General features: G+C 34.5%; 3 protein-coding genes across 3 annotated transcripts; 1 reads left to right on the top strand and 2 right to left on the bottom strand.

Moving 5' to 3' along the window:
• Positions 1-1,315: 1,315 nt before the first annotated feature.
• LOC110103737 lies at positions 1,316-2,706 on the top strand. Its single transcript, XM_020832555.2, has 2 exons — positions 1,316-1,422; positions 1,570-2,706. The coding sequence occupies exons 1-2, from the start codon at positions 1,419-1,421 to the stop codon at positions 2,403-2,405; spliced, it is 840 nt and encodes a 279-aa protein (XP_020688214.1). The 5' UTR covers positions 1,316-1,418; the 3' UTR covers positions 2,406-2,706.
• A 10,604-nt stretch (positions 2,707-13,310) lies between these two features.
• Positions 13,311-14,938, bottom strand: LOC110104168 (GEM-like protein 7). Its single transcript, XM_020833157.2, has 4 exons — positions 14,528-14,938; positions 14,352-14,432; positions 13,814-14,088; positions 13,311-13,703 (listed from the first exon to the last, which is right to left on the bottom strand). Exons 1-4 carry the CDS (start codon positions 14,655-14,657, stop codon positions 13,509-13,511), a joined length of 681 nt encoding a protein of 226 aa, XP_020688816.1. The 5' UTR covers positions 14,658-14,938; the 3' UTR covers positions 13,311-13,508.
• A 3,772-nt stretch (positions 14,939-18,710) lies between these two features.
• On the bottom strand, positions 18,711-21,150 carry LOC110104156 (putative GEM-like protein 8). The gene is made up of 4 exons (XM_028693265.1): positions 20,536-21,150; positions 20,369-20,449; positions 20,013-20,287; positions 18,711-19,016 (listed from the first exon to the last, which is right to left on the bottom strand). The coding sequence occupies exons 1-4, from the start codon at positions 20,654-20,656 to the stop codon at positions 18,747-18,749; spliced, it is 747 nt and encodes a 248-aa protein (XP_028549098.1). The 5' UTR covers positions 20,657-21,150; the 3' UTR covers positions 18,711-18,746.
• Between the last annotated feature and the right edge of the window lie 1,401 nt (positions 21,151-22,551).

Here is a 22,551-nt window from a genome sequence, read left to right on the forward strand (position 1 = left end):
TGCGATGCCCGCAACATGAGTTTGCTAGAGGCAGGCTCAATGAAATGGGCTACATATAAATGAGAAGAGACGTTCAACATTTGATTTAGAGATAATGCAAAATGCAAGAAAAACAGAAGATTTTCGGAGAAAAAATAAAAGGAAAAACTTGAAGATGATTAATTGATCTAATGCAAAATGCAAGAAAGAAATATCAGATTAGGAGAAATTATTCGTGCGTTGTAATAGAGCTTACTCATATGATGCGCTCGCTTTGATTAAAGAATAGAGAGAGAGAGAGCAAAAGAAAAAGAAAAAGAAAAAGTAGAAGATTTTTAAATATGAGACCAACCATCAAAGATGATATATTGCATTATTGCACTCATATAGTATTAAAGATATAAATGGAATTTTTTTAAGAAGTTCATAGCATAAAAAACCCAATTTTCTCAACCAATATTATATTGTTTGAAATCAAACCTCTAAAAATTCTGCTATTTCTTTTCAACCAGAGTTGACATGTTTTTTTTTTTTTTGGGCATTTAGGCCATTTAAGGCAAACTCACACACACAACGCATACACATAGACATACTCGAACCCTGAACCTCTTAGTTGAAAGCCAAAGCTCTCAACCAATAGGCCAAGGAGAGTTGTGTAGAGTTGACATGTAGTATTGTACTAATATGGTTGGAATATGATTAAGGGTATACTATATTTAGGGCATCTCCAATAAAAAAAAAAATCTTTTTCCACTCAAAAATGTATTAAAACTTTAAAATACAATATTTCGCGCCCTTCTTCATCTCGCTACGAAGATAATCATCTTTCTCATGTTTCGCACGCTCCTTTGGCAAATTCCGTAACACAAAAAATTGACGCAATGCGATAATATTATCGTCATACTGTTCACTATCAAATTTTGGCTTGAGATTTAGCATTTGAAATCCTACAAAATCAACTATTTCAGTCTTAGACAGGTCACACAGGACCCAATGCATCCGGGTGACATGGTGCGGTCGGATTCAACTCCAGATGGTCCGGACACCGCACGAAATAATCTCTTTGAATGAAGTGATTGATGAATGTCATATCACGATTTACATTTGGGTTTGAGATGATCTTAATTAAATTAATTAAAAAAAAGGCAAACTCACACACAATATATATATTAGACTCGAACCTTAGACCTCTTAGTTGGAAGTCTTAGCTTTCAACCAATAGATCAAGGAGAGTTGTGTGGAGCAGTATATTCTGCTCCGACGGTCGCGATTCTCGTTATTAGTCTCCGCAGCATCGGATAAAGTCGCCTCGGATTCAAACATCCAACTTCCTCTCTCTCTCCTCTCTCTCTCTCTCTCTCTCCTCTCTCTCTCTCTCTCTATTGTCCTTTTCATCTCTCTCTCTCTCCATATTCTGTGCTTCGAAGCGAGCGCATCTGATGGGTAAGCACAATCGCCTAAGCGCCATTCAAAACTCACAAATAATTTCTCCTAATAGTCTAATACGACGCTTCACGCTTCGTTCTTGCATTTCGCATCAGATCTATAAGCTGTCGTCAGTTTTAATTTATTCTTTATCTGTCTCCTCAGATATTCCTCCGATGAATGCGATGCTGGATCTGCTCCGTATTCGCGGGAAGAAAGCATTTTCTACAACGAAGCTAGCCGCACTCGTCGGCGGGATCTTCTTTGCCGGAATCCTCGCCTGGTTTGTAGTTCCGTGCGTCTTCAGCCTCCTCGCCTCCAACATACCTGGACTTTGGAATTCCGTCCGCTCTTCGACTGCTCCTCCTTATCTTTTCATCGCTGTTAACTTCATCATTCTGACGATTTGGAAGCTCTCGGAAAACCGAGCACTCTACACTGAACGCCTCCCGGAAGAGGAAAGCCCCTTTAGCCCTGATATTATTTCTGTCCGATCTCGAGATCTCGTCTCTTCTCATGCTCCCCACCTTCTACGGAAGACTACGCCGGAGGATTTTGTTAAAACCCCTTCGATCTCTGCCGGAAATGGTATAACGGACTCTGCAGCAGTGGAGACCTCTCCAGCGCCGGCGTCCGAATCTTCCTGCATAACGACAGTGTCCGGGGAGAAATCAACCGCTTCTTCTTCCTCTTCTAACGACCTTCTCTTATCGGAAGCCGCATTGACAGCCATAGGTGCGGAAGGGAAAGAGAAGACGGCGGTGGATGACCGAGACGGAACCGATTCTCTGGACGCTACTTGGAATGCTATCACGAGCAAGAGCGGCAGATGGGAGAGATCTCCTCCACCGCTGATAGCCGCCAAGCAGCCAGTTCGAGTGTCAGCGGCAGCAGTTAAGGGCTACAATGCGTTTTCGGAGGGCAACGACGCGATGAATCAACGATTTGACGATTTCATAAAGAAAAACTATGATCAGATTAGGCTGAGGAAACCTGGATAGTTGAATCCCTCGCCGCGCATCAAGTAATTTATACTTTTTTGTTTGTTTCATCGTTTTCGCTTGGGGTAGCGATTCGACTGAAGTTAAGATGATAGATTGATCTTCCGTTTTGATCGGCTTGGGCGCAGAGCAGGAGAAATTAATTTGCTGGTAATTTCATCCTGCCTTCAATTATTGTAATTCCATGGGAAGATCTCTTCCTCCTTTTCTTTTATTTTGGATTTAGACTCGCTGGAAGTCTTTGCCTGGCTTTCCTTTGTGGTAAAAAAAGCAGAAGCGCTGCTTTCAATAGTTATATATAGTCGTTTTGTTCATGAAAATTTGAATTTCTACTCTTCCCGATCTTCTTTTGCTTCTTTAATCAACTTATTCCTTCTAACTTCTCTACAATTTTCATTTTTTTCTAGTCTTTTTGACTTGTTATTTCATGATTTGTATGTTAGCCATTTGATTCGAAATCAAAGTGGTTCAATGCATAAAGATTTTTTTTTTTTTAATGCTTTCCAACATAATTGCTTTCAAGAAATAGCTCATATCATAATTTGATTTTCTTATAAAAATATGTTTGATAAATTTTAATATTACCATACATATATTATTTTTAAATCCGCTGTTGCATTATACTTTTCTGAAAATAATGATTTCCTTTGAAGCCAAAACCCTCAGTTTCAATGGCTGTTTTACAGAAAAACATTTTCAGGCACAAAAATGATTTTGTTCACTGACCTTCCTCGCATTGCTCGTCATATATCTAATGGTCTAAGCAGTGTTGATTTCAGATTGCTTTATAAAGTATTCAGATTAAATTTTAATTGAATAAATCTCAAATTATTAAATTTATTTTGAAAGAAATATATTATATGATAAAGTAATTAAATTGTATATTATTCTCATTTTTAAAAAAATTAATAATTTTAAACCTTATTTTAGTGACAAATTTGATCTAATCTAAATTATTAATGACCGCATTGCTTAAAGTCCACCTTTCATATAATGGGAATAAGAAAAGCCCATACTGTTAAAGGGCTAATGGCCCAATAATTAAAGAAAAAAAAAAAGATCAATAAAAAATAAAATAAGAAATCTAAATTTAGATGTCTCCTATGAGGACTTCTTGTGCATGTGAATTGTTTATTAAAGTTCTACTGAAATTGTTTTGAACTAGTTTGAGTTTGAATATTTGTCCGAACTTGATTAGAACCTTTGTTTGAACATGATTTACACATTGTTTAAATCTTATTTCAATTTAAGGTTCAAATTTTTCTCCTCATTTTATCATTGTAAAATCTTTTTCTTCTTCACACATCGTTGCTCCTTTCAATGCCTTTGATGAGCTCTCGTCACAAAATCATCTTCTCCTTCACATGTAGTTGCTCCTATTGATGCGCCCTACAAGCTCCCATCACAAAATCCTTTTCCTATGGCCCAAAATGGCTATTTGCTCAAGGATTAATTCGACATGATCACTTCTTATTGTGGCTAACTAGACGATGTAAATTATTCTATTAAATTGCTCTTGTTCAATCTGATGATTATAGCCAATCACCTCCCTCTAATTAATTGATAAAATGTAATGATGCCTAAAAATAATGTAGCTATTATTATTTTGATTCACTTTCCACCAAGACGATATCGCAATGGTCAGAATATGAAAAACATATAATGTTAGTCAACCGATAAAAGTTGAGACAGTAAAATCAACTCCTAAAGAACTCATTGATCCTAATAAGTAGCTCGATCCCAGATGCTAAATTATTCTCCATAGAGTCTATTCTGCCAATAAAAATAAAAAGTTCCCATAAGAGTGATCGAGTTTATACCTCAATAAAGTCCAACCCCACCCACCTTTGCAAGAAGTAAATAAAACATCTATGGAGCTCACTCAATACTTGTATTGATTAGCACATTGAAGCAATTCATAATCTTTGAAGTATCAAGGCTAATTAGTGGCTTATTAAAGGGTTGTAGCTTAGCTTGTAAAGGCTTGTCAAAGGTTCAATTCAACACTCATATTTATTCTAATAACCATGTAAAGATGCTTCTAAGAAAAAATAAATAAATAAATACAAAATACAATGTCTAGTCTTGAATCACAACTCCTAATAGAAGGCTCCTCTCCTTAACATGAACTATAATCTTTTTATAGCGTCTTTAAAATACAATGTCGTAAACATAGGAGCAATATAAGAAAAAAAAAATAGAAAAGTAAAATATTTGTTCATTCATTAAGGTTTTGTTTGGGCATATACAATAAATTTAATTTATTAATTTTTATGCACTTTTAGGTTTCACAAAAGAGACAAAAAATCAGAGAATTAAATGTACAGGACAAATTGCTCATGTTGAGCTCGAGTCAACCCAATTGGCTAAAAGATGTTGGTCTCATTGGTCAATCAGATCGGACTACGCTAGTGCTGCATATAGAGTTATGTTATATTTTGATAGCCTTAATGTATACCTCATGTAATTAATAAGATATAATTATCGTATTTCCTTTTTGTGACAATATTTTATTTGGCCAAGTTATGTCATTCATGTATTTATCTTTTAATGTAATTCTTTTTATATAGTATTGCCTCTACTCTCACATATAAATAGGGGGTTACAGGGCAAGCCTAACAGCACAAATCAACTTATTTGTCTCTACCTCTTGACCTTTGAGCAATAAAATCACAGAGCATTTATCTTACACTCTACCTCTCTTGCTCTTCTAGTTCTCTACTATTTGCAGTTAATCTTGCGAGTATGGTTCAGATATCGCTCACGGACAAATTTGAATTCAATAATTAGACTTTATCATTTTATTGAATGTAATTATAAATCAAAATTAATTTTGAACTTTACAAACTCTCAAATGTAATAATTTCATTTTTTCACACACATAATAAATGAATGAAATCATAAGAAGTTTCAATTGATTTTTATATTGAGATTGTTTTCAAATCAAACAATAAATTTCATCATCATTTGCCTTATCAAAACTATTTGGGGCTTGCTTATCATTAGCAACCAAATAATAGATTTTATATTCATAATAAAATTAGTTTCAACCAAACAAGTTGAATTTATTTTAAATGTAAGCCCCATTTGGGTGCTTCAAATTAGAAGCATGTTCTAAAAAATTATGAAATTTATTAGATTCAAAATCACCAATAACTTCACAAAAGCATTGATTTTATTTTTGTACACAAAATAAACAAAAATGAAATCATCATTTCATAAAACATATTTTCTATCAAACAATCAAATGAGCCGGTATAATATTGAAAAATATAATTTGTAACTCTTTTTTGATTTAGGATCTATTTGGGATGGCTACAATATTTTATAAAATTGATTGTGAAATTGTTGTAGAGAAAACAATTTTGTTATTATCATTCTGCACCATAGAGCATTGCAGGTCTAACCACCGTCTTATAAATTTTCTCTTTGGGCATCTCCAACCGAACGCTAAACGAGTGTATGGAGTCGTTCCGTCGCTCCAACCGAACGTGAAAATTTCTGCCATTTAATCGCAGGTGGCATCGCACTGTTCACTCACGCCATTTTTTGCTCTCAACTAGAAAAACGCGCGAAAGGGAGAGCGATCGTTACCTTCTCAAAAACACCTAAAATGACGTTCGATTGGAGCATCACTGCACCATTTTGGAGTTTTGCGTTACTTTGCTGTGAAAAATGAAGTTTTCGGTTGGAGATGCCCTTAAGTTTGAGGGAGATATTTCTATCACACAACAAACCCGTTGCATTCCTCCACTTCAAAATGGCCGCCGGATTTGCTGCTGGTATTATTTTTTAATGACGACATTTATCGATGATTTAGCCGCCGTTTTTAAGTGAAAAGTTTCACACAATTTTGCCGTTGTGTGTGTGTGTGTTTTTTTTTTCCACGGGTAAAAATCGACTGCTAGCTGGCGTTTTGGCTGCCGTAAATACCGGCGGTCGCCGACGGTATTTGCGCCGAAATCTTCCGTCGGTTTACCTGTGATTTTGGGTCTGTTAATTTCCGGTTGTTCTAGCCGCCGGAAAATATAACCGTCGGAAATTTGCCACCTATTTTCATTTCCTACGTTGTTTACTTGGAAAAACCGCCGGAAAATTGAAAAACCACCAAAAATTTGAGTTAAACCCGCCGAAAATTTCTGTCTTTAATAAACGATTTTTCTGTAGTATCCAAATTTTGATATAAGAACCTTTATTTTAGTTTCTTGCTTTAAGATGAAAAGCAAAGATTAAGAAATTTGGCTTTGCTTAAGCTGGAAGGTTGGAAATTGTTTGGAGCGAGCACAAGCCACAAATAGGTTCCTGGAAGACAGTCTTTCGGGCCAAAGTTTCTGATGGGAATACCAATGAGATGTTCCTGGCTTGAATTCATCGAAGATGAAGCTTCTCCTGACTGCGTCCACTACTTTTGATTGATGGAAGATGTTCGGTGCTCAAGGCCAAATAAAGCATTTAGAGGTTTGAAAAAACTGGGACATTAAGCAACCGAAAAGTGCAAAGAAACTTGGTCGTCTTCTGAATCAGCAACTCATAGTGCTGAATCAACACCACCTTATTAAGAATAAAAGCTTTGATCCATGTACTGAGATAAAGAAAGAAAATCTTATCTCTGAAAGATCCTTTTCTAATGGATTTTGAAAAATATAACGTTGGACATGGTGGACCAGCAAGTGCAAGCGATGAATTGGATTTGGTCCATATGATGTGATGTGTATCAATTGATTCTAACTTCTTGTGATGTGGAAGTGGTACATCATTTTTAACAATCCATGGTTCTTAAATAGATTTATTTGAAACAACTCTAATTTATGTGTTGTGGAGCAGCGGCGTTGGAATTTTGAGCACCGCGCGGCCCCGAGGGGGGCAACATTGGGACGCTGTAATTCGAGGTGGCGGAGTTGATGCTCTCTTTTTCATAGTAACTATGGAATGAGCATGCGGCGTCATGTTGAAGCATCACGGCGCCAGGCACTGAAAAATATTTTTTTAATATAAATTTCTCTTCACTCAGCCCATTTTTTCTCCTTCTCTCATTTGGCATGCCGAGAAAGGAAGAGAAGAAGGGGGATCAAAAGGGAAGGGGAGAGAGGAAAGAGGAAGCGGGTTTTTGGCCATTGGTTCTTTACGCTGCTTCTACGAAATTTCTTCAGATTGTTGTAGGTGACTTCTAACATACTCTTGTTTTCAAAGATTTTGATTTCTACTATTTGATTTCTTCCAAATTAATTTTAATTACATATCTTCTAATCTAGTAAGTTGCTACCGTATAACTTTTATTGTTGAAGTACTGTTTATTTTGGTCATTTTGACTGGATGATTTTATATTTTCATCTATTAAGATTGAAATTATAGCATTTTATACGATTTATATAGAAATAATAATTTTGATATTTTGATATGATTAAACTGTTAAAGCAAGCATTATGAATAAATACTTGAATGTGAATGAGTAATAATTGGTTGTTATTATGTTTACCATATTATGCGTGTAAGAACAAGAAAGGCTGGTTTATTATTGAGATTGTCAGGAGACTGAGTTATACATATACATGATGGTGGGCAGACAATGTTTTTTTTTTTAATATTGTGATTTATGATGATATCACCTACTGATTCACGTGATTTACTAATTGGGATTTATAAGGAGTAACTACTGTGCTGACGACAAGAATGATGACTTTGATTATTGAAAACCACCTAAATACAAAACACTGAAAACTACCACATAAGCCAAAATTTCTTACTTGTTATTATAATTTCTTGGATATATTAAAGACATTGATTTATTTTTATTGATTCATTGTTATTGATTTATTGTTACTGAATAGGTGATTTAGATACTAATTTGAAACTAATACAAAATAATTGAATATCATGTGCACTCTTATACAATTCTTCAATAGTACTGTATCATTATAGATTTATGACATTTTTCATAGATATATCTATTTTAGTACTAATTTAGTAATTTATACAATTTCCTTAGATAATACTATTATGATATTAGTTTAAGAATAATGGTTTATAGCCTTACCACTTCGATATGTGTATTGTACTATTTTATCAATTTTACGGTTATCACATGTGTTTTATTATTTGTACACCTACACAAATTCATGATCATATTGATTACTACTATCATGAAATGAATGATTTCATGCTTATTATTTCTTTTCTTTGCTTTGAGTTCAATAGTAGGATTCTAATGACTTGTTGGGCTTTATAAACTCAATATATATGGTTTACTAATTTCATGTTAGGAAAGAGATTCAGCAGTATGAGGCTAATCAGATATATGATTCTTCAGATTTCATTGTCATTTAATATTTTAGTTATTCTTTTCAACTCAGGAATGAGTAGACAATAATTTATATTTGTATGACTCTTGGCTAGTGTATATGATTTTTGGGTATTGAACCCTGATGTATATTGATGTTTTGATCAATAGATTTATTTACACTAGTATTTTATTATTAAAGAAATTATATAGCTCTAATTGTTATTATTAAAATATAAAATATATTTTTTTAAAATTAGATTCAAAAATGTGACACCATTACTTTACTTTCTTTTTTCCTCCTTTTTCATATTCTTTAAAATAAAGGCAAACATTAGTGGAAGTCAATATTGTTGAATCCAAATATCGAATTATGCTCGTGGATGATATCTGACCTTAATATTAGGCTGACTATGTAAGAGAGTGACCCAGAACCTAGGAGTGAATGGACGGAGAAATAAAGAATAAAGAGAGCTAGAAAAAAAATAGAGGATTTGTAACAAACTCAAGGAAGCTATGAATCTCAAACTAGCATAAGATAAATGAAAATCATTTAAAAGACTCAAACTACTCCTCATCTCATCTTATTTATAGGGTTCTGAGGGCTAAAGGGAATGCTGCATCAAAGAAAAATAAAAAGCACAACACTACACAGAATATCCAGGACACATGTTGCCTCTTGATTAGGCTAACAGCGAGCAAGGGTTGCAAAGCTCTGACAATCTATCAACGGGGTAGCTCAATAATACAGACGAGTTTTGTGGTGCTGAGTGGTAAAGGGCGAGTCTGCAAACGTGTACCAAGAATGATGAGCTCAATAACGAGGCATTGACTTCAAAATATGGGTGACCTATTTTGAACCTTGAGTCGCCTTACAAGAGAAGGTGAGTGAGCTGAAGTAGTTGAGAAGATGAACTAACTGGTTGACTATAGAAGGGCTAGCTAAGGACCCTTAAGGTAGGCACTTTCTTATAGTTGAGTTTGATGAGATTGTATGAGGATAAGGGTCCTAAAAGGGAAAGAACCTCTGACTATGGAGATGATCTAGGTTTGTGGAGGTGCTACGTTTCTAGCTTGGTGAGGAATTCCTGTTTCTCCTTGCGAAGGGCGTCCTTCATGATTGGTTCGAGCAAGTAGCACATGTTGATCAATTTGGGCAATTTCTCCCATGGATCCTAAGTGAGTAGTGCCTCTCTCACCATTAGGTGAGTTCCACATGTGGGATTCTATAACACCTATTGAATCCGTGTGCAATTGCACCCATTTTGATTCAATCTAATGAGATAAATGATGTGAAATTTCTGTATTCATGTCTTCTACATGTGTGTGTGAGTGATCTGTTCATAAGTGTGTTTAAATGTAATTGTCCGGGAGTCTGCCTGCATATGCATGTGTATCAAAATCTAATTTTTTTTTCTTTGGGAGAGTTAGAGTGTTGAGCTCTCCAATCATTTCTGAAATTTAAACTACCACTGCGGCGTTGAGGTCATGCGCTGCAGTGCTACGCTCTCCAATGGAGAGCACTGCGACGCTACAGGGTCGAGCGCTATGAAGCTAGATAAATTTTTCTTATAAAAATATCTAAAACCATTATCTAAAGTGGTTCGTATGCTTTCTATGTAAAAAGAGCATCCCCACCATCTGAAGAAAAATGTGGATATGGCTTTGAGGAGTAATCTTTATAAGTAAAATGCAAAATAAAGAAAAGTGGAGCATTTCCACCACACAAAGTTCTACAATTTTTGCTTTGCCAGCCTAATTTTGGAGAAGAACAAATTGCACACCCTCAGGAACTACAATTTTAATACCGAGCTTAGTTCACGTAAAATCTTCCATGGAGAAGTATACCACACGATTTTAATACCGAACAACTATAGAATTTTCTCTCCTTCTTACCAAATGGACTTCTTTCTTACCTTCTCCTTTGGTTTTTATTAAGAGGAAAAATGCGAGCAGTAACAGTTCCTCAACAATCGGAGCCCATGTAACTCATACATTATTTTTCAGTGATTTGATGATAATAAATCTATGCATTATTTCATTTAATAGTTTTCTAAGTTTTTCTACAAGCTTTCATGGGTGTCAATTTCGGGTCACGGGTCGGATTCGGGTCGAACCCGAAATAACGCTTCGGGTCCGGGTCCGGGTCAACCCGACACGACCCGAATGACCCGTTTCCAACAAAAAATGGCTAATTTTCAGGTCAAAAACAGGTCAATCTCCTCTTTTTGGGTAAAAAACGGGCCAATCTTGGGTTGTTGGGTCAAAATCGGGTTTTCGGGTCACTTTCGGGTCAATTTTGGGTCAAAGGGTTAACCCGAACCCGACCCGATATTTGAAACGGGTCGAAATGCTGAACCCGAACCCGACCTGTTTCGGGTTCAGGTTGACCCTAACCCGAAATTTTCGGGTCAGATTTTCGGGTCGTGTCAAATATTGACACCCCTCATATATTAGCTAAATCATAGAGATGATGATTGCCTACTCCACTTGTTGCTTGGATTTTTGCAACTTGGATATGAGCAAAAAATGATGGATCAATAAATTTTAAAGAGAAAATGAAAGAGTTTAAATAATAGTTTAGTATTTGTTTAAGTATTTCAATATATGATTGAGTTATTGTTTATCATAAAATATCTCAAGCATGAAAATAAATAACTAAAAATGATTTCAAAAATTTTCAATGTTCTTCTAGATTTATTTATAAATTTTTGGATATTTATTTCATTATATGATTGAGTTTTTATTTATCTAATTTATTAATATTTATTTTTTACTTAAATTATAATAATTTGTGATCATGAGCTGAAATTTTATTTCATTTTTAAATGATTACTAATATTGTTAAGTTTATTTGAGTTTTAATTTCATAAATATATCATTAAATTTATTATTTTCATGTTAATCATTATTAATTATGTTAATGATTGATAGCTTATATCTTATGAATTTTTAAGTGAGTTTAAAGCTTTTTATATTTCCTCCAAATTTTTATGGTATGTCACTTATCTATATTCATGTACACAAAAAAAAGGATATTTTAGAGCTCATCTGATATATTTAAAAATTCATGTAATGGTGCAATAATTAGTATTAATAAAGAAATTATATTATACATTTTGTCTTTGGGCTTAATTCATATTTCATTAATTCATTGGATTTTTTAAATATAATTTTGCATATTTTATTACCTATTTTCATTTAAAAATGAATTTATTATGATTTTTCAAAATATTAGTTCTTTCCTTTTAAACTGCTAACTGAAATAGCTAATTGATTATTATCATTAGGGATTTGATTGTAATCAAATTTGACCATTTAGGAGCTTAATTTTATACTTTTACAATGATAGATTGATATATAATTCCACACATATTTCATATAAGAAGATAAGAGTATTTTGGATATCAAAATTTTATCATATCTAAGAAGAAAAACTATAAGTATTCATCCTTGTAATCTCCTGTGATTAAGATTTTATTTGGGATAACTTTAAACCACTATTTTTTTTTTATTTTTATAAGATTTTTGTACTAAAAAATAACTATACAAAGCAGTAAGAAAGTCATCTCAAACAAAAACTAAGTATTAAAATAATATCTCTCTCAATCTTGTGGTTTTGTTTTATTATAATTGTTTTATAGTTATCAATCACTCATTTATGATAAGATTGTATTAAACATTGTAGTAGTTGGGAATTATTATATCCATCAGCACTGTGTTTGATTACTTTGGCTATTGTTAAGCATTTGGCTTAGAGGTACCTTGCTCATAACAAAGGTGATGGTACGAGTAAGGGTGTCAATTCGGGTGAGCGGGTCGGGTTCGAGTCGAACCCGGAACTGACCCGGCACTGTTCGGGTCAACCCGAACCCGACCCATTTTTAAAAACGGGTCAGGTTTCTAGACCCGAACCCGACCCGATTCGGATCCGGTTCAACCCGACCCGACACGAATGACCCAAAGTTTACCTAAAATTGCTAATTTTTGGGTCAAAGTCGGGTCAATATTCGATTTTCGGGTCAAAATCGGGTCAAAAACGGGTCAATCTCAATTTCTCGGGTCAAATATGAGTTTTCGGGTCAATTTCGGGTTGCTGGGTCAACCCGAACCCGACCCGATTTTTAAAACAGGTTGATTTGTTCAACCCGAACCCGACCCGTTTCGGGTTCGGGTTGACCCGAACCCGGATTTTTCCGGGTTGGGTTCGGGTCGAGTTTCGGGTCATGTCAAAAATTCACGAGCCAAGGTACGACCCCCTTAAAGAAAGTGAGGACATATTACTCCATGAAGGAAGAGATTGCGAGTTTTCAGGCCTATGGTGAGCAATGGAGTAATAATTTTGGTGAAGTGAAATCCTAAGTATTTGGAACAATTTTTTTACTGTTTTCTAAAGCAGTTTTCTAGCATAAAAATTTTCTAATCTAAGAAAAAATTTATACTGAAAAGTTGTTTTGAAAAGTAGTTAGAAAGCTGTCCCAAACGAAAACCTTAATTGGTGTCAATACGGACCTTGTCTTCACATGAACCAATTCAAATCTAGGCTTACTTAGTATTACATTATGGAATTAAAATAGGATTCAACACTTCCCTAAGGAAAAATATATATACCACAAATAAAACTTGAATTTCATGAGGGAAATGTCTTTCATTAAGCTTCCTTAACTGTACAAATAAGAAGAGGAAATGAAAACCAGGAGATGGGATCAAGATGGTTGCTGGAAAAATGTGAAGTAGTCTCTACGCCAATAACAGCGAGATGTTTTCAAGCTCCACTGTTTTCATCAGCATATATATATATCTCTCCTATCTAAATTCTTATCACTTTATTGAAGAAAGCTGATTTGTGATTTTGAGAATATTGCTCGCTGTAAGTTCTTGAAAGATCTTTGATAACTAACAAACCCCATGAACCAGAACTCAAAATTGTCAATGGTTGCTATATGAATATATTTCTGGTTTGGTTTGTCAGCATTTTCACTTGGATTGACACCCTTTATCCTTCTCAGTGGAATCAATACCTATAAAACATAACGGTAACTATCAATTTCCTTCATGAGTGCTTTGTTTTTTGAATCTCTTTTTGTATGCAGCAAATGCTTAATACATGGATTTGAAGAAAAGAGATAACCTTGTAGGGGGTCCTCACAATGTTTCCTCTAGGTGATCGGATAACCAGAGACCGATCGCTCAGGAAAGCTATCTTCTCTGTTGAAATGAAGAGGAGCCCAGGAATAGGACCAACGGTTGTTGAAAGATGGCACTGAAAGGCCTTCACCAGCTTTTCTCCCTCTCCAATGGAGAAGCTTTTCTTAAATACTCTCTCAATTCCTCCAGCTTGAAGAATCCTTGTACCCAACTTCAACTTCGCTTTCACAGTTTCAGAGACTCCAGGTCCCAAACTTACTGTAAATTTTGACTTATTATGGTTAGACTTCAGCAAATCTAATACTGGAAACTTACTTTAAACACTACAAACTAAGTTTTGCTTGGATCGAGTTCAAATTAAAATAAATGACAGTTTGAATCGAGATTGAACCAAGCCAACCTCTAGCTTGCTCAGCACGAGATCATCGAATCAAACAGCTTTAACCAATCTTGAACTCAAAGCAAACTAGCTCAAGATTGAAGCATTCAAAGCCTTAGATAGCAACCAGTTGGCAATTTACCATGATCCCTTATGCCCTGTGCAAGATTATCTGCTTTTCTTTTGAACCTGTTGACCAGGCCAATGATGGACTCCGCTCCCTCTGCAAATTTTGTTTATTTGAACATTTAGTCTTCATTTAATCGCTATAATTAAGATTCAGAAATCACAAAAAAAAAAGAGAGATCTGATCATTACTCTGCTTAAGCTGGGAGGTTCCATATTGCGTTGTGCGAGCATACGCCACAATTGGTTCATGAAGGGAAGATTTTCCACCCACAGATCGGAAAGGGATGCCAATGGCATGTTCTTGGCTTGAATTCGTCATTCTTTGATAGAGCTTCTTCTCCAAATTGCTTCCACTTCTTCTACTGCTTCTGATACTTGCTAAAACATGGCATTTTGAAGGTAATTTATAGGCTAAAATACACAGTGAGCATGTGAAGATACTGAGCGGTTAAGCAACTGAAAAGGAGCAACTACTATACAAAGAAACTTTGTGGTTTTCTGAATCAGCAGCTCATGCGTCAAAGTCATCTGCAGCTTATCGGGAATAAAGGGATTTAGCCATGCACAAAGATAATATAAGAAAAGCTATCAGCAGAAGATCCTTTTGTATTTAAAAGTCCCTGCAGTTATAGGCAAACTCCTGAACATAGGAGCATATCTGGAAGGCAAAAAAAAGTTATCCGACACAGTGGAAATGGCCAAATATGGTACCACTTGCGGATTTTTTTTATTTTTTTTCTTGATTTGCATTGCATAGCCTAAGTGGCACAGACCTTTGATCCATTATTTAAGGTTGATTTTATCGAAGCTTAGTATTATGATTTGGCATGCCCAGCCTAGCCTAACACATTTAAATTCTCGTTTGGAACGATTTTTTCACTGCTTTAACTTTTTTAAGATCGTAATCACAATATTCAATTGGTACTGTTTTTCTGCTACTTTTTAAAAAACAAAATTTAACTAAAAACCGTGCTTTCTTACAACAGTTTTTAAAATTACTTTCTCTCTATTAGCTTTCAAAACAGTAGACAATAACCCGAAGCAATAAATCACTTTCAAATACTTAATGCTCAGAAAAAATGATTAACCCATTGTGTGAGGGCAGGATGAAAGGCTTGGTCCCAATCTGTGATATGCATCATAGATTCCAGCTATAGTCTATGTGGAAGTGGGAAACAGACTCTTCTTTCTTCTTCTCTCCTCTTTTTTTTCTGCCCTTTAAAAAAATCAGGGCCCGAATCAGAGCAGGTCAGTGTCATCATCCAAGAACGAAATCAGCAATTTGATATGCTTAGTTGGATACAGTGGAAAGCAAATGTGGTGTCATGTGCTTCTCTGTCTTTACTTTATATGCTTTGGCTTCTAAATCTCGTTGCTTTTTTGGGTCTTTGGTTCTCCTTTTCAGCCTGCTGCTTTAGACCTGCCTGCCTCTAACGCTGGAAAAATTTTGTTTCTTTGGTTCAGTTTGGCTATTTTGTGCACCTTGTAGTAGCGCAAAGAAGAGTGGGTTAATTGGAAATGCTATGAGGAAAATCATCTGGTATTATTTAAGGAAGAGAGGCTTGTTATTCTGATTTAAATTTGGTAGGGATGCATTTTGAAGTAATTTGATTTATTTTGAACTGAACTAAGCGATAAAGCTCGCTAGGTTAAGAGAAATTATTACGTCCGATTGTCTTGAGGTGAATCAGGATGCGTCATATCATCCAGTACGTAGCGGTACACAACACTGGTACAAAACCAAATGGTGATGTGGCGCGTCCAAATTCGCCTCTGAACGGCGTCCCGTGACCGCACGTAATAATTTCTCCTAAGTTTAGGTGACGATGGAACTAACGTAGAGAAAAAAAGTCGTGATGGAGCTTCTGGGCAAGCATCGATGGCGCCGACGTAGGACTTCATGATGGAGTTTGCTAGGGCAATGCATTCACTATGCTGACATAGAAAGTCATGACAGAGCTTAATAGGATAATGTATCATAGTTAAGAGGATGTTTTATTATGTAGTTATTAAAATTTAGGAATTAAATATGTAATAATAATTTGAGTGTTATGTTTGTTAATTCCTCTATTTTTGATATTTGCTCCATTAAATTGGGCATGAAGTAGTTGAATTGGTGATCAGCGGAGCTGAGTACCTCTAAGTGGAGCTATACTAAACTGGACCAAACTCTATAGAGGTTTAGGTTTCGTTTGGGATGACTTTTTTGTTGCTTCTTAAAGCAGCTTTTTAGTTAAAAAATTAAAAATTTTATACTAGAAAATTGCTTTAAGAAGCGACAAGAAAGTTGTCTCAAGCGAAATCTTGATTGACACTTAGGCTTCGTTTGGGATAGATTTTGACCATTGTTTTTAAGAAATTCTTATATTAGAAAGCTGATTTAAAACATAATAAGAAAATTATCCCAAATGAAACCTTAATAAAGCCTAAATCAAATGAATTTGTGCTTGACTAAAGAGAAATTTTAAATCAAGGCTTTGTTTGGGACAACTTTCTTGCTACTTTTTAAAGCAGCTTTTTAATACAAAAATTAAAAATGTTGTACTAAAAAGCTGTTTTAAAAATCAATAAGAAAGTCATCCCAAATAATGCATAAATTGGAAAATTAATTGATTCTGTTGAATATGATTTAGTCTAAATTTAAGATTTTGGCAATTAGAGTATTATCTGATTTGATTTTGATTTGAGTTTTAATAAAAAAAACAAATAAAATCAGTTTAGGAAATAGGTATGCATTTATAAACACATCTCAACCCTTCAATTGTTTAAAAACATATCCCAACCGTTCATTAAATTCATTTATTTTATTGTGTATTAGTATCAAATCTAGAAGTGAAATGCTTAGAAAATAGAAAAAAAAAATTCCTTTTATTTATTCTTTAGATATCAAACATGTTTTGATAGCTTTTTCTTTTGCCAAAATTTATAACAAAATTAGAATTGATTCGATCATCTAATCGATTTGATTTGGCTCCATTTCTTTTTTTTTTTTTTTTTTTTTAAAAAATTCCAATGTGATCTGAGTTTAAGCGTAAGAATATAGTGATGTAATTTATGTCAAGATAGATTTTTATGTCCTTAGATTTATGTTATATAATATCAAAAATTGCACTAATTGCAGGGCAAATCTAAAGGCATTGAAACCCAACATAATATAAATTAGGCAAAAATAATCATACCTAATTATTTTACTAATTCAAATATAATTTGATTTGAAATCTTGCATCCACAATTAATTGGCAGGCAGCTATAAAGTGGCACAAAAATTTATTAATAGTTTGAGATAATTATTTTTTTATTTTTAGTTTATTTTTCTTTTATATTTTTAATGTTATTTCATTAAAAAAACAATTTTTTATTTCAAATATATGCTAGATTTAAAAAAAAAATCATAACCAAAATAAAACAAACACAATTCAACATTGGAAAATTTTCAATTCTAATTATTTATTATAAATATATAATAAGATGTAACTATCTGTATTGAAGGATTTATACTTTATTTTTTCAATATTTAAATATTATAGTCATATAAATGGATTACTATAATAATTTTTAGTTTTTAATGAAATTTAAGGAAATAATTAAATCCTAAAATAAAGGAAATGTTATAATCCTAAAAAAAAACTTACCTTTAAAATTCAAGTTATATTCATTTTTTATAAGATTGACCAATAAAAGTACTCTTAAAATAAACATATATGATGTCCTGAAGTTATGCCTATCATTCATGTTTTGGAAACTACGGGTGTTAAGAAAAATTTTACTAGCAACAACTGTATTAACTCTCATGATAATATTGATAAGGAGTCCATTCTTGGAACTTTTATTTTGTCCAGTGACCGGACGTAGAGCTACGTTCGGACGGCACTAGATCGCGCCATGTAACAGGCACAAAATCACGTATTGGTCAATTTTGCTCGGTAATAACGAGAAATACCATTATGTGAAGACAAATACCAAGCAATACCGAACTATATCGAGTAATACCGAGGAACACCGAGAAAAACTCGGTATTGGTCTTCACAGGGCGGTATTTCTCGTTATTGCCTAGCAATACCGAGCAAATACCGGGTAACTCAGTGGTGACCGAACGTAGCTCTACGTCCAGTCACCGGACCTAATAATTGTTCCCATTCTCGAGGCCGCTGCAAATGTTGCTAATATAGCTAATACTAGGGGCATGATTGAGGGTGTTGGTCAGGAAAATCAAAATCTTGTCACTTTAATTGGCACTTCCTTAACTCCTGATTTATCCACTGTTGTTACGTCTGGAATGGTTGCTCCTCCTACTCAGTTACCGGCGGAGAATGTGGTCGAGACGGCCATTATTTTATGTTAAATTTCTTTTTTATCAAACTCCCAAACAGCCTTTTAACAAAATAATCAAGAGATTAATTAATTAATATCAACTTTTTACAGAACTTTCTTCTCTTTGAACCATTTTGTCAATGATGGAAGAATTATTATTTGAAGCAACCAAATCACTGTGCACCGACAACTTGTGAAATTGCCCAATAGCTGATTTCAGGTGCTTAACACAGCTCTGGTAACAAAGGAATCCCATAAACCAGAACTCAAAGTTATCCACTGTGACTATCTGCATAAAACTTTTGCTTTGACTGCCCATTTGTTCAATTTGATTTGTGCTCTTAATCTTCCTTATTGGGATCAGAACCTGAAAAAATGGAGATTTAATTTCAACTCTGAATGCAAAAAAATAGTGTATTGCAAGATTTGATGAGGGGTTGATGAATTATATATGCAGTCTTGAGTTTGAATTCAAAGAGAGATTGTTTCTAGGATTCGAATCTGTAACGTTTAGATCACAACTCTAAATTTATCCTCTTAAATTGGACAAATTATTTTGTGCTGACACCAGATGGGAGAACCGTCCGGTTTTCTCTTTTTCTACAGTAAAAGCGAGATGAGATGTGACCTCGCTTTTACTTTAGCAACTGCACTTTTACTGTTGATAGAGAGACCACGCTTTTACTTTGACAACTGCATTTTTACTGTAGACAGAGAGAAAACTGGACGGTTCTCTCAGTCCGATGTCTGCACAAAATAATCTCTCCTTAAATTTTACTAAGAATAGGGGTGTAATTGGTTGAAGTTGATCGTGTGCGAGCTCAAGTTCAATGAGCTCATGAGGGTAAGCTCGAGCCAGCCTTATTTCGACTTATTTTCTCTTGATCCGACTAATTTAAAAAACATTAATATAAAGAAGTTAAAAATGATATATCTTCTTATTTTATTTGATTTCTTATTAGTTCTCTTCAGATTTCTTTATTATGATTACTATTTGAATTGGAACCATATACTCTTTTTTCTTAACAACTTCTTAGCTTGTGAGTCAATTTGAATTTATAGTATTGAGCTCATGGTCAAATTCTAACTTGATTAATTAGTCCTACTCTAAGCTCAAAGCAGAGTTAGGTTTTGTTTGGGATGACTTTCTTACCGCTTATTAAAACAGTTTTTTAGTAGACAAATTTTAAATTGTGTACTAGAAAGCTGCTTTAAGAAGCAGTAAGAAAGCTGTCTCAAACAAAGCCTTAGCTAGAGCTCGACTAGACGCTTTTCCACCCTTAACTGAGAATAATTCTCACAAATTTCCTCCTCGGCTCATTTAAGCAATTATTTTGCTGAAATTTTCAGAAACAAAGGTTACCTTGTAGGGCACTTTAATCACTTCACCATCAGAAGAAACAGTAGTGAGGGGCCTATCACTGATAAATGCAATCTTTTTATTTGAAACAAAGAGAAGCCCTGCAATAGGACCCGCTGTTGTTGATAGGTAACACTGGAATGCCTTCAGCAATTTCTCTCCTTTCCTGAATGAGAAGCTTTGTCTAAAGACTCTCTGAATCCCTCCAGCTTGAACAATTCTTGTACCCAAGCTGATCTTACTCTTGACAGTTTCAGTGATCTTTGGCCCCAAATTCACTGTTAGATTACCATTTTTCCATCATATATAACATAATTAGTTAGCCATTACAAAGTTTAAGGTAATCAGATTCAAGTTACCATGGTCTCGGATGCCTTGAGCTAGATTGTCTGCCTTGCTAGTGAATTTGCTCACCCAATTAGTAAGAGATTTCACTTTGCCTGAAATTTTCAAGAGAAATTAAGCCTTGAAGAAGAGTAACTAAGAAAATGTTTAGAAGGCTAAGAGAAAGTGATATGGTTATTACTCAGTTTTAATTTTGAGATACCAAAGAGAGGGCAGTGGATATACATGCTAACTTGCTCAGGAGTAGAAGACTCAGAAATTGCAGAGATCCCTACAGCATTATTATCATTGGAATTCTTCATAGCTTCAGCTCCTTCCAACTGTTTTTGTGAGAGAAGTAGGTCGTTGTTGGCTACAGAAATCCATCAATGTGTGCTTTTTATAAGGAACTGCTGTACAAGTCAATGACTAGAATCTGAATCAGCAACTTATCCTTTAGAGAAACATGTCAGAATCAGTTCTCAAGAAATTTCTGTGCATCTTAAAAATAATGATCATTTAAAAGGAAGAAAAAGCTTAGATTGCATTTTATTTATTTATTTATTATATAAAAAATGTATTAAGACAGGAAATAAAAATAAAAATAAAAAAATAAAATTGTGCAAATATGAAGTCAGAAGCATTCAAATAGTGGTAACCATGTATCTGACTCTCTTTAAAGTAAAATGCTTAGCTGTTGCTTTATTAAGGAGTTTGGTAGATTGTTAGTTTTCAAAAGCTTTAACTGCAGCTGTTGAAATTGTTACCGGGGATAATTTAGCTTTTCTTTTTGGAGAAGAGATATTTAGGTCAATTAAGACAAACTCACACACATCATATATGCAAAACTCAAATCCAAGACCTCTAAGGTGATAGCCAAAACTCCCGAAGATAAGTTGTATAGAGATAATTTAGCAGTTTGCCCTTTAGAATTTGAGAATGTGAGAAAGGCTACTATGAATTTTTTTTTTAATTTATGGCACTCTTGCAGCTCTTTTCCTACATAAATTACTTATAGAAGATTTAACATGGAAAAAAAAACCTTTTTTTAGGTTTTATTGCAATAATTATTCAATGTCAGTATTTTCTTTTTATGCCTATCAATGATGTCAGAAAAGTCGGATCATTGTTATGCATGAAGCAATGACGTGGTACCTACCCACCGATGTTTATAGCTCGGTTGGTGGGCGAGCGCGGTTGGGTACCCCCCAACCCGCTTTCGATTCTCCTCGAGCGGCAGCGCTTCTTAAGTGGGCCCATGAAGCACGGGCCAGGAGGTGGTGGGTGTCTCTTCTAGGTCAGTTAAGGTTTAGTCACGCCGCCAAACGCCTCTTCGAGAGTAGCAGCATGTTGATACCCCATTCCAAAAAAAAAACAGTGAGGTACCTCGATCATTGAATCAAAATCTCTGAGGACAATCTGTCCTATCCAAGTCACCTAACTATGTTATATAAAAAGCTTAAGTATCCATTGCTAAGACTATATCTAGGGATCCTAGGAAGAATAAGCTATATGAGGGAGAAGGAGAAGAAGAGTGATGAATATTACATTTCCCTAATCTCCATAGAGTATATATGAAACTTTCTTTATATTAAATGTTTTGTAAATTCCACTGAAAGTAGTAGTTAAATGAGCTCATTTCTTAGCTCAATTGAATGTTCCACTAAAGTTCAAGTCAATTAAGTGATTAGTTCAATGATGGCCCCACATTATTAATTGTGTTAATACTTTTCTAAAGGATTACTCGCATATTTTATCTTCCAAATCTCCTTTTCTTGAAATGTCCTTCAGAGATTCAATTGACCTATTATATGCCGACATAGCACTGAGTCAGCAACTTTATTATGCTAACTGTGCTTGGTGTAGACTGAAAATCCTTTAGATTGAGATGGCACTGACATCCTTAAGATTAAGTGATCATGTGCTGGTATATGTCAAGTCATATTAATGACAATAGTTGATTAATCGAATTTTCCAAAGGTATTGCAGTCACTGATCTGTAATACGTTCTTTATTTTATCGATGTAATTAAGGGCTTTGATGAAACCAAAATAGAACTATGTGAAGAAATTTCAGCTAGCACCAGCCCACACAAAAACCAAAATAGAACAATGTGAAGACTTTCCTCCGATGCAACATGTGAAGAGAGATTATGTACTCAATAGCACCTCTGCATTATAGAGCACGGCATTATAGAAATGCATCTTTCATGATACAA

The sequence above is a fragment of the Dendrobium catenatum genome, unplaced genomic scaffold, assembly GCF_001605985.2.
Source record: "Dendrobium catenatum unplaced genomic scaffold, ASM160598v2 fragScaff_scaffold_30, whole genome shotgun sequence".
Taxonomy (NCBI): domain Eukaryota; kingdom Viridiplantae; phylum Streptophyta; class Magnoliopsida; order Asparagales; family Orchidaceae; genus Dendrobium; species Dendrobium catenatum.

Bases quoted from the DNA above. Each gene is read 5' to 3' on its own strand.
- LOC110104168 (XM_020833157.2), bottom strand. From the start codon at position 14,657: ATGACGAATTCAAGCCAAGAACATGCCATTGGCATCCCTTTCCGATCT. The intron at 14,089-14,351 runs GTAAATTGCCAA...CAAAATTTACAG, and splicing joins ACAGGGCATAAGGGATCATG to TAAGTTTGGGACCTGGAGTC. The intron at 13,704-13,813 runs GTTATCTCTTTT...TATGTTTTATAG, and splicing joins TTGTGAGGACCCCCTACAAG to GTATTGATTCCACTGAGAAG.
- LOC110104156 (XM_028693265.1), bottom strand. From the start codon at position 20,656: ATGAAGAATTCCAATGATAATAATGCTGTAGGGATCTCTGCAATTTCT. The intron at 20,450-20,535 runs GTAATAACCATA...TGAAAATTTCAG, and splicing joins TATCTCAAAATTAAAACTGA to GCAAAGTGAAATCTCTTACT. The intron at 20,288-20,368 runs GTAACTTGAATC...GTAATCTAACAG, and splicing joins TCAAGGCATCCGAGACCATG to TGAATTTGGGGCCAAAGATC.